General features: G+C 41.5%; 1 protein-coding gene across 1 annotated transcript in view; it reads left to right on the top strand.

Moving 5' to 3' along the window:
• Positions 1 to 8,654, top strand: part of BMS1 (BMS1 ribosome biogenesis factor) — a 21,302-nt gene extending 12,648 nt beyond the window's left edge. Inside the window, 8 exon segments of the mRNA XM_084210894.1 lie at positions 750 to 938; positions 1,529 to 1,709; positions 2,288 to 2,346; positions 4,443 to 4,565; positions 5,595 to 5,742; positions 6,583 to 6,758; positions 7,262 to 7,423; positions 8,134 to 8,654. Coding sequence (XP_084067020.1) covers positions 750 to 938; positions 1,529 to 1,709; positions 2,288 to 2,346; positions 4,443 to 4,565; positions 5,595 to 5,742; positions 6,583 to 6,758; positions 7,262 to 7,423; positions 8,134 to 8,370 — 1,275 coding nt within the window. The 3' untranslated portion in view covers positions 8,371 to 8,654.
• The last annotated feature ends 2,420 nt before the right edge of the window (positions 8,655 to 11,074 follow it).

The following is an 11,074-nucleotide window of genomic DNA, read 5'->3' as shown; positions in this document are numbered from 1 at the left end:
ATTAATAACTTCAATAATGTTATTAACTTCACTGTCTTGTCTTCTGACAAAATTTTGCCCTAAATAGTTGTTAAATTAATCCTTACCTGCTTGTATTAGCCTGCGTCACAAAGGATAATATGAGCTCTGGTATGCTGATGCACTGAGAGCACTTAAAGGGTAAGAAGGACATTCCAGTAAAAAAATCAGTGTCTTAATGGTAGCTAAACATCAGGAGCTAGAACAGGAGGGTGAGGCTCCTGTTATTCACAAGGCTATCTTCTGAAATATTTGCACAGTGTCTACTTTCTTGTCCTATGGTACAGAAGAGCTTTTGATGATGTACAGTGTGAGGATGGACAAAAATGTTTTTAAGTTGCTGAGTTGCTGCATCCTCATGAAGTGACACCTTAAAGATCAGGACATTAACTTTAAAAGGTACTTGGGCTCCTAAATCAAAAATTGTATTTTGGACAGTTGTATCTTTAAAATCTAAAGTCACCATAGTGAAAGCTGTATCAGAAGTCACTCAGCCATTTGCTTCTCCTAAGTACCGTCTTTCAAGTAGACTAACAGGCCCACTTGGGATCTCAAATTGGAAGGGCTTTGTGGTGGTAGAGATCTTCCTCTGAACAGGAAGTCACAAAACCTATTAGATCTTTCCCAAAAAGATTTATATAAATGTTAACATGTTTTAAGTAGAACCAGCCCTTCATGAGCAAGTTGCTAATACTTGAATTTTGTGAAACACATTTCTCTTTGTCACATAGCTTAACCGAGCAGAATTTGAAGATCAGGATGATGAGACCAGAGTACAGTATGAGGGATTCAGGCCTGGGATGTATGTTCGAATAGAGATTGAGAATGTGCCCTGTGAATTTGTCCTGAACTTTGATCCTCATTATCCCATCATCCTGGGTGGTCTGGGCAACAGCGAGGGAAATGTCGGCTATGTACAGGTATGTAGCCCAAGGGCTGAGTGCATTTTATCTCTGTGCAGGTGTGCTTCAGGGTGTCTGGAGTTACTGCTTTTTGTGTACTTAAAATACAGTAAACACAGACAGAAACTTCCATCCTTGTCTCCTGAATAGGGGATTTGCTTTTGACACAAAGTGTAATTCTACAGTAGCAGATTCTGGATCTTAACAGGCTTAATTGGATAACTGGAAAAGGTTGCTGTTGTTTAATGTTCAGCTGCAGAGGTGTCTCAGGACTAAGGTCTGATAGTGTGATTGCTAAATTGCAAACATTAATTGTTCTCTGACCTTCATGATATATATACAAGTGACTACAGAAAAGCTACTAGCATATATGTCTTTTTAATATAATACATGCTTGTATGCACACACACATGGCTTCAGAGTGAGTGAAATACTGATTGATCTTCCCAGTTAATGTTATTGAAGATAAACAAAGATAAAACTTAGTGCATAAAAGATTCTAGTGTAGATGGAAGTTGCTTTCAATCATTCCTGAAAAAGTAAGGCTTGAATTTCAGAATCACTGTTGCCATCCTGTAGTAGCACGGTTCACCTTCTCTTCCAACCAGCTGCGCCTGAAGAAGCACCGGTGGTACAAGAAGATCCTGAAGACGCGCGATCCCCTGATCCTGTCGCTGGGCTGGAGGCGCTTCCAGACCATCCCCATGTTCTACATCGAGGACCACAACGGGCGGCAGCGGCTGCTCAAGTACACCCCGCAGCACATGCACTGCGGGGCGGCCTTCTGGGGTGAGCCTGCAGCAGCTGTGTCCTGCCTCCCTTCAGCAGTGTGCAGCTCTCACTGTACATGCACATGCACTGCGGGGCGGCCTTCTGGAGTGAGCCTGCTGCAGCTGTGTCCTGCCTCCCTTCAGCAGTGTGCAGCTCTCAGGCATTGCAGGATGTATCCGGAAATGCAGCTTTTGCAATGAGAAGTACAGCTTTTGAAATTTCTCTGTGGAACAAAACACCAAGTAGTATGGGAAAAAGGCAGTTCTCTAATATTTGTGGATTATTTAAATGATTTGTGAATTGCTTGGCTTTTAATCAAATTCTGAGCATTCTACCAAATTGTAGCATATTGAAGAGGAACCTGATTTGTGTGCAGATAGACTTTGCACACATTATGGGCCCAGCCCTTGCATGAGTAACTTCTTAACCATTCCTTTGTGGGTCTTTAAATATGAGCAATAGTTAAAGTGCTTTACACTTTGGTTTTCTTCATTGAGTATATTTTTCATGTATTTTTAAGCTTTTGGAATTTAAATAGGGGCTAGATATTGCCTAGTAAAACTTCTCAGAGATTTTTAAATTTAATTTTCTTTTAGGGCCCATCACTCCTCAGGGGACAGGATTTTTGGCAGTGCAGTCTGTCAGTGGCACAACGGTAGGTTTGTTACCACAGAATGTTTATTAATGCTTTCTCTGGATATTTGTGGAAAATATAAATGTTCTGGGAAGAAAGTTTACATTATGATAAAACAGTGTAGTCGTGGGAACTATGGAAGTAGGTGGACTCAAGGTTTTGAAAGGTGTATTATATTGAGGTGAGAAACTGTATGGAGAAGATTTTTGTTTGTTTGTTTGTTTTTTAGAATAAATTTCAGGAAGAAATTGTTTACTGTGAGGATGATGAGCCTCTGGCACGGGTTGCCCAGAGAAGCTGTGGATTCAAGGCCAGGTTGCATGGGGCCATGAGCAGCCTGGTCTAGTGGAAGGTGCCCATGGCAGAGGCGTTGAATGAGATGATCTTTGAGGTCCCTTCAAAACCAAGCAATTCCATAATTCCAATTTAAATAGTGTTAAAGCAGTATTTATCAGATATGATCTTTATTAGATATATATTAATCAAAGGTAGGTTCATGTTTGCAGACAATTGGTAACAAAAGCTTTGCATGGCATTGTAATGAGCTTGTCAGTAATCAGTGGTGATTATTATCTCCTTCCTAAGATATACCTTCAGTACTAATGCACAGTTATCTTTTTACATGTTTTAAAAGTCTTATTTTCATCATGTGTCCCTCACATAATACAGTGTCTTAGAGCAGTTCACAAAGCACTTCTCCTTTGAGACTTTCTGTCTGAATAAGATTCTGTTTCATAAAGAAACACAGTGAGGTAGATCACAAGGACTTTTAGATTGTTTCCAAGGTAATTAGAATGGCAGTTCTGGAAATCTCATTAGTGAATGGTAGGAATGTTATGTCAGCAGCACCTCAACTAGTCTGTACTAGTCAATCTGCATTTTTCATGCTGCATTACTTCTGTAAAGGTTAGAAATTTTGACTCTTAAAAGTGAAATGTGGAGTGCAGATGCCCCACAACATCCTTCTCTCTGAGTTAGAAAGATATTCATTCAGTGGGTGGACTGTTTAGTGGAGGAGGAGTTGGTTGAATGGCCACATGGCCACATCTGGAGGGTGGTGGTCAACAGCACAGTGTCCTGATGTGCAGTGGTGACAAGTGCTGTCCCTCAGCAGTCTGTACTGGGACCAGCACTGTTGATCAGCACTGATCATCAGTGACACAGGCAGTTTGCAGGCACCACCAGGCTGAGTGGTGTGGTTGAAATGTCTGAGGAATGGAATGCAGTCCAGGGGAACCTTGAGAAGTGGTCCTGGGGGAAGCCCATAAGGTTCAGTGAGGCCAGGTGCAAGGTCCTGCACCAGACCTGGGGCAACCCCCAATGTCAGTGCAGATTGTGCAGTGAAGGGATTGAGAGCAGCCCCTGCTGGGAAGGACTTGGGGATTCTGGTGGAAAGAGGCTGGACTGTGGTTGTGTGAACTTGCAGCCCAGAGAGCAAATCACATCCTGGGCTGCATCAAGAGCAGTGCCAGCAGCAGAGCAAAGGAGGGAATTCTGCCCCTCAGCTCTGCTCTGGTGAGACCCCAGCTGGAGTACCACAGCCACCCTTGGGGCCCTTAGCACAGGAAAGACAGGGACCTGTTGGAGCAGGTCCAGAGAACAGTCACAAAGATGATTGGAGGGATGGAGCACCTCTCCTAGGAGGAAAGGCTGTGAGAGAGTTGGGGTTCATCATGGAGAAGAGAAAGCTCTGGGGAGACCTTACTGCAGCCTTTCAGTACATAAGGGGGGGGCTTAAAAAAATGTGGGGATAAACTTAGCAGGGCCTGCTGTGATAGGATAAGGGGGAATGATTTTAAATTGAAAGAGTTGATTTGGACTAGATATGAGAAGGAAGGTTTTTACAACAATGGTGGTAAAACACAAACAGGTTGATGAAAGAGGTTGTGGATGCCCCGTCCCTGGAAATATTCAGAGTCAGATTGGCTGGGGCTCTGAGCAACCTGATCTATTGGAAGATGTCTCTGCTCACTTTAGGGGGGTGGGACTAAATGACCTTCAGAAGTCATCTAGATGACCTTCCAATTAAACTGTTTTATGATTCTGTGATTCTAAATGGTATCTTCACTGTTTGGGAAAAACACATTCAGCGGCGTCTTTCATGTCTGATGTTTCAGCCTGACTTCCGGATTGCTGCCACAGGAGTTGTGCTTGATTTAGATAAATCCATAACTATTGTAAAGAAATTAAAGCTAACCGGTTTTCCATTCAAAATTTTCAAGAACACTTGTTTTATTAAGGTAAGTTCATAGGTATGTATACTGTAAAACCAGAGGTACTGATGTTAGGAAGGAATGTAACCTGGGATTGTCTTTCTTGAGGCATAAGTTCTCAGTTATTGTTGAATGCTGCTCTGGATCTCAGGAGCTGCCTGTGCTTTTTTGAGCTCCCTTCCATGTGACCTCTAAAGGTACTGGTTACTACAAGGAATATGAATAATTGTTAACCAGACAAAAATTCTGGAACAGTCTCCTGATTCACATTCAGTGTGATTTTTTTTTTTCCTTCCCACCCCCTGCTTCCTTCCTAAAACCCACTGATTAGCAGTGGCAGTCACCTTTGGAGGATGTAAACCTGTGCCTGGTCTTATCCCATTTATCAGTCTGATCCCACTGAATTTCAGCTCTGGAGTCAAAGGAGACTTCTAGCAGTGCGTAAGACTTCTCAGTTACAGGTTCAAAAATGTCTGGGGTAGGAAGTGCTGCAGAAGTGAATGTTCACTGACCTTCCCACTGTGCCACTGTGCTTAGCTGGGCTTTCAGGCCCAGGGAGAGCTTAGGTTGTTCTGCATTTGAGGCAGCAAGCAGCTAAGCAGTGATCCAAGCAATGAAGCACTCAAGTGTTTGCACTAGGCATAGACATTTTTTTCTTGCTTTTCTTGTGATATGTGAAAGAAGCACAAACCTTCAAGAACTGTATTGTATTAGAATCTCAGAACGAGCAACTTAATGCAGGTTGTTTGCTTTTAAGGTAGCCTGTGTTCCAGCAAATTACTTTAAAGGAAAACTGTAAAGTTTCTGTAGATATTTCTGTTTTGAAATTTTAAATACATCTATTTAATGCTTAGGAACCTTGCTGTGATGTATGACTAGGTAGATTGCTTTCAGTAGCTCACCTAAAGTCAGCTCAGTGGGTTTTTGGTATGATCAACACTCTTAGTCTAAAGACAATGCTATGCTTCTCCTGTTTCTTTATAAGATACACTTGTGGGAATTCTGTTTTTGTGAGATTTGGCATCTTGAATGACAGTGTGTAATTCACATTTTCAGGGAATGTTTAACTCTCAGTTGGAAGTGGCTAAGTTTGAAGGTGCAGCGATCCGTAGTGTGAGTGGCATCCGAGGCCAGATCAAAAAGGCCCTCCGAGCTCCTGTGGGTGCTTTCAGAGCAACATTTGAAGACAAGTTGCTGATGAGTGGTAAGTTGCACATTGCATGTAAGGTATCACACAGCTTTCATCCTTTTTCACAGATTGTAAAGCCACGTCTCAGAATTCTGGGATCTGAAAATTGAGATGTGAATTCATAGAGTAAGAAATGCCTCGTGAGATGCAGAGTGAAATTCAAAAGAATTATATTTTATGTTGGATTTCTTTCACTTCTACTCAGAAGTCATATAGTATGCAGATGAAAAGGCTTGAGTTGAAGACATGCATCTTGAAGTGTTTTAATGCTTTACAGAGCATGGTTTAGTGTTTTACAAAGCCCTTCTCCTTGAACACAATGAATTGAATTTAGTGGTACAAGTGCTAGAAGGACACTTTTCTGAGAACTTTTTTCTGTAACCTTTTGGGGAAATTGTGCAGAGGATCTCCTGTGTTTGCTGAGTGTCACTGTGATATTGAGAATATGACTTCATACTTACTTGGGTTTTATGACCTGTTTTCCTAAACACACCAAAATCACAGATAGTGCTAAATAAAAGCAAGTTAATTCTTTTACAAAAACAGGCAAAGAAAATTGGTTTTGTCAGTATAATACATTACATATATGAATTCTGTTGCTTGTTCTTGAATATGAATGATGAACAGGATGGTATTCAGCTGCCTACTCTTCAGGAATGTGTGCTGTTCCTGCCTTCATGGAGTTTTGCATTGCTTTTACCACAAGTTGAAGACATTTGGTCTATATACCAAACACAATGCTAGCATGTGGTATAGTATCTGTTCTGTTCAGGCAATCTTTGCTTAGAGTGTAGATGTGATGAACTCTTTACATTTCATATTTTTAGAGCCAAGTAATGTTCCCTTTTCTTTCAGATATTGTTTTTGTGAGGACTTGGTATCCTGTTTCTATCCCAATGTTTTACAACCCCGTAACATCCCTGCTGAAACCAGCAGGTGAAAAAGATAGTTGGAGTGGAATGAAGACAACAGGCCAGCTGAGGTATGAGCGAGGCATCAAACTGAAACAAAACAAGGATTCTCTCTATAAGGTACATTTCTGTTTTGTTTTGTTTTTTAAACCAGTCAAATTTGCAGTGTGTCTCAGACCTGTGCAAACTGAGAGCAGTATAAATACATGTTCATACACATGCGTGTGGGACTTGAAATTTTTATCTACAAGGACGGTCCAGGCATGAGATGGAAATAAAACAGTTGAGAGTAGATTGTTATGGGTCAGTTGGGTCAGTTAAAGTTCATAAAGTAGTCTGCAGGGTAGAAGTCTTCTCCAGAAGCTTACTGAGACTTCTGGTGTAGTAATTGGGGTGAACATATCATTTGCAGTTCAGTACAAGGATGTCAGAGGATGTTGGTTTTTTACTTTTGGTTTGTGTTTTTTACGCTTTGTTTGGTTTGGGGTTTTTTGAGGGGTGTGTATTTCTATTTTGGTTTGTGGTGTTTTGTTGGGTATTTTCCCCACTAAAAGATGAAAAATTAAATAAAAGCTTTTTAAGATCATGAGTGTTATATGTATGTTCTGTATTCATTCTCTTAGCCTATTGTGAGGGAGAAGAGGCACTTCAATAAGCTCCACATTCCTAAAGCACTGCAGAAGGCACTGCCTTTTAAGAACAAGCCTAAGAATCTTGAGAAGAAAGGCAAGACTCCAAAAGACCAGTGGAGACCAGCTGTTATCAGAGAGCCTCATGAAAAGAAGGTAATTATCACTTACTCTGAAACAAGGACTCCTGAAGGTTAAATGTGTTGTTTAAAGCTTTTCTGAATATTGTTTTGGCATTTGAATCTACTGCTAATGCTAAAGATGTATATGTTCCTGGTGAAAAATGATCACTTGCAATTTGTTTTGTTCCTGTTTGGCACACAGTATATATATGGAACTGTCACTGAGTGGATGGTGTCTATTTTTTAGACTAGTAGATCACCTGAAGCCTAAATACGACTTTTGTCCTTGTCACAGCACTTGCAAGGTGTTTCACTTGGACTTAGTGCTCTCATATTATGGGTGACTTAAATTGGCAGCTGCAGTTTTTTATTTGACTCGTCATAGCCATGCATTATTAACACAGACAGGATTTGAAGCAAATACTCTGCTTCCAAATTTGAGAATTAGAGTGCTTGCAGAGGCAAGAAGATCCAAACTGCAGTTTAAGTGTTCTATAGAAGCAATTAGGCACAGCCTTTTAAAAGCTATCTAACCAAAATCAGAGTTCACAAAAATTAAAGCTTTGATTAACTTCCTAACAGGATAAATAATTAAACCATTTTAGAAATTGGGTAACAGGTGCAGAGATAATTAGGAACTTGCCTTGAATCTCTTTTTCATTATGTGTGTCTGCTGAGGTTACACTGTTTCTTGCTCACCAAAACTGAGCTGCATGTATACTGATTGTCTATTTTCTGTTCTAGATATCGGCTCTACTCAGTGCTTTGAGTACAGTGAATAATTACAAGATAAAGAAAGCCAAAGTAAAGCATCGGGAACAGCTTAAAGAATATCTCAAAGTTAAGCAGAAGGAGGATGAACAGAAATTCAAGAGGCAAAAGGAGGCTAAGAAAAAAGTCTATCGCATACTGGGACAAAGGGAGAAAAAGAGGCAGAAGTCAAGCTTGAAAGGATCTAGTAAGGGAGAGAAGAGTATGTAAAATTTCATCAGGTTTCAGGCCAAATGAGGAAATAGGGTAGCTGTGCAATTTTCTCTTGAAGAAACAAAAAGGCCTTGGACTACACCAAATGTGCTTTCAAGAGAAGAAAGAAATGCAAATATGACCTTACACTCTTGAATACATTTGGTATTGTATATAAATAAGATGTAGAAGTATGAATTGTGGTTTTTATACAGGAATATTCTGGAGGACTTCGTATTTCAGTATATTTCTATGCATACTGCATATTTCTGCATTTTCTAGCCAATAAAGTATTTTAATCAATTACAGAATATTGTTTCTTTGTGTGTTGTCTTAGTCGACTTCTGTGGAAGAAAACTCTCCTGAATTGTCTCCAAATATGTCCCTTACTTTGAGCTATTAGACCTAAGTTTTGTCCTTGGCAAATATTTTATTGAAAGGTGCGAAGATCAACAGTTACTGGGTGGGAGTTTGGGAAATTCTTTATCTTTGATCAGAGTAGCTGACTCCTGTGCTTAGATAATTTTCCCCTGCATGAAAGCTCCTCAGGTTTTTTCCACTTCTCACTAGGTTATTAAGCAGATCTTCAAAATGATGTCACATGTAGATCTTGTGTTACATGGCCAGTTTTGGCACCCTGAGGCTGTCAGTAGGTCCCTCGCTGACTGCAGCTTTCTGGGCAAACAGTATCAGACCTTCCCCAAATGTGTGTAGCTACTCTGTGATTTCCTGTGGGGTTGGCACTGACAGGGCAACTTGCTTCCTTTGGGAAAATAATTGTCTGTCCAGCCAGCTTGGTTTCATGGTACATTGTTAGGCTTAAAATGAATGGAGAGAAGAGGTGGTAGATGGTTTCAATCATGTTAAATTAACTGACAGTTGAAGTCTTTCTCTGTATGACAGAAGACTTTGAACAATCATTTTGTTGGAAGAGCAGCAGAATTTATTTTTTATGCCATATATGGCATAAAAAAGTAGTTACTATGATATACCTATTTTTAATACTTCATCCTCAAACAAGCAATGGGGAAGATAATATCAGTAATTTCTTGGTCTCCTTCCTGAAAAAGTTTACTCTTTGTCATCAAGCTGAAATTCATTATTATTACACTGTAGTAATATTTGCTATCTCAGATGTGAGATCCCATGTGGGATCAGGCTGCCTCACACAAAAGCCTGTGGTTGAATGGGTCTGTAGATTTTTTTTAAACATTTAGTATTTTGGGATTTTCTTAATTAATCTCATAATGTTTTGTTTACTGATATTGAAATTCTAATGCATCCATCTTTGTCTATATGATACTAGGCTGACACCTGACTCAAATTAATTTGTCAGTAATTTTTTTTTCCCTTGTGAGATTCAGATGAGATCACGTGAATATGAAAACATGGTTTATGTTTGAATAATTGAAGAGTCTCTGCTGAATAGACAACTGCTGGCTTCAGAGACTTACAAGGAAATTGTTGGCATTTTGCCCCACAGAGTAGTACAGGATGGTTGGCCATGACTTTTTTTCTGCAGGGTTCTTTCTGCTTCTGTCCAGCTGTTCTAGGCTAGGTCTAATTAAACCACCAAAGAAGTGTTTCCTATTAACCCCGGTTTTATGCTGTTGTGAGGGAACTTCCATCTTAGGCGGCGCTTGCATCCTCCATGCGTTCACATGTGACAAGCAGTTGCCTGGGAAGTCAGCACTGCAACATTTGACTTTAGGTTTTCACATTTGCCATTTGCACGTAATGAAAAATAACTTAGATCTGGTTTATCCATAATAGCTCTGCCAGAGACAAAAATGGTGGGCTTCAGTCTTTTCATTGTGGAGAGAAGCACTCGGAGAGCCAACTGAGCCTGAAGATGTTACACCTGGGAAGACAATAAAGATCCTTGTTTTGGACTATACTTTTTGCCTCCTCTAGGTAGCCTTCTTCAATGGGAGAGAAAACGGTGGAAATTGACCAGACTTGTTTGAAATGAACACAAGTTTAGTAGGCAGCGGATAGTAGGTGGGAGCTGGTGTGTGTAGTGGGCCTGCCGAGGGAAAGGCGATGGTACCGGGGCCGGGTCAGTCCTCCCTGCCGGCTGCTCCCGGATTTCATCCCTGCCGAGGGAAAGGCGGTGGCACCGGGACCGGGTCAGTCCTCCCTGCCGGCTGCTCCCGGATTTCAGCCCTGCCGAGGGAAAAGCGGTGGCACCGGGGCCGGGTCAGGGCCTTCCCTGCCGGCTGCTCCCGCTCCCGGATTTCCAGCCTTGCGGGCAGGCTGCAGGGAGCCCTGCCCGGTGAAACGAGCTACAGCCCCTGCCTGGCTGGGAGACATGTTAATATTGCTTTTGAGGAGAACCACCACATGCCAGCTAACAAAGGTACTTGGGTTTTGTCCCCAAACACGAAATAAATCTCGGTTTTAGTGGTAACAGCAGTCTCTCACAGTGCTTCTGGCCTGTTTCTAGCACGGAATGTTTCAGCTGTGCCCCCGCCCAGCCTCACATCCCTCGCCACAGCCTCCAAGTCAAACTGCCCTAGGAAAACAAACAATATTTACTGCTCGTCCTCAGCTGCTGACACAGCCTGGGTTATTGGAGGGAAGCGCTGGCAGCAGGCCTGGGCTGGCAGGTGGTGAAGGAGGGGCTGAACTGTTCTTATCTTGGATAAACCCAGTCAGCGCTGTGGGAGGTGCAAATAATTAGCAGTTGTGATCGCGATTAAGCCTGAGGCAAATGTGAAAA

Source organism: Fringilla coelebs (assembly GCF_963513975.1).
Source record: "Fringilla coelebs genome assembly, chromosome: 8".
Lineage (NCBI taxonomy): Eukaryota > Metazoa > Chordata > Aves > Passeriformes > Fringillidae > Fringilla > Fringilla coelebs.
The sequence above is the reverse complement of the archived record's forward strand: the minus strand, read 5'-3'. Positions and strand labels throughout refer to the sequence as shown.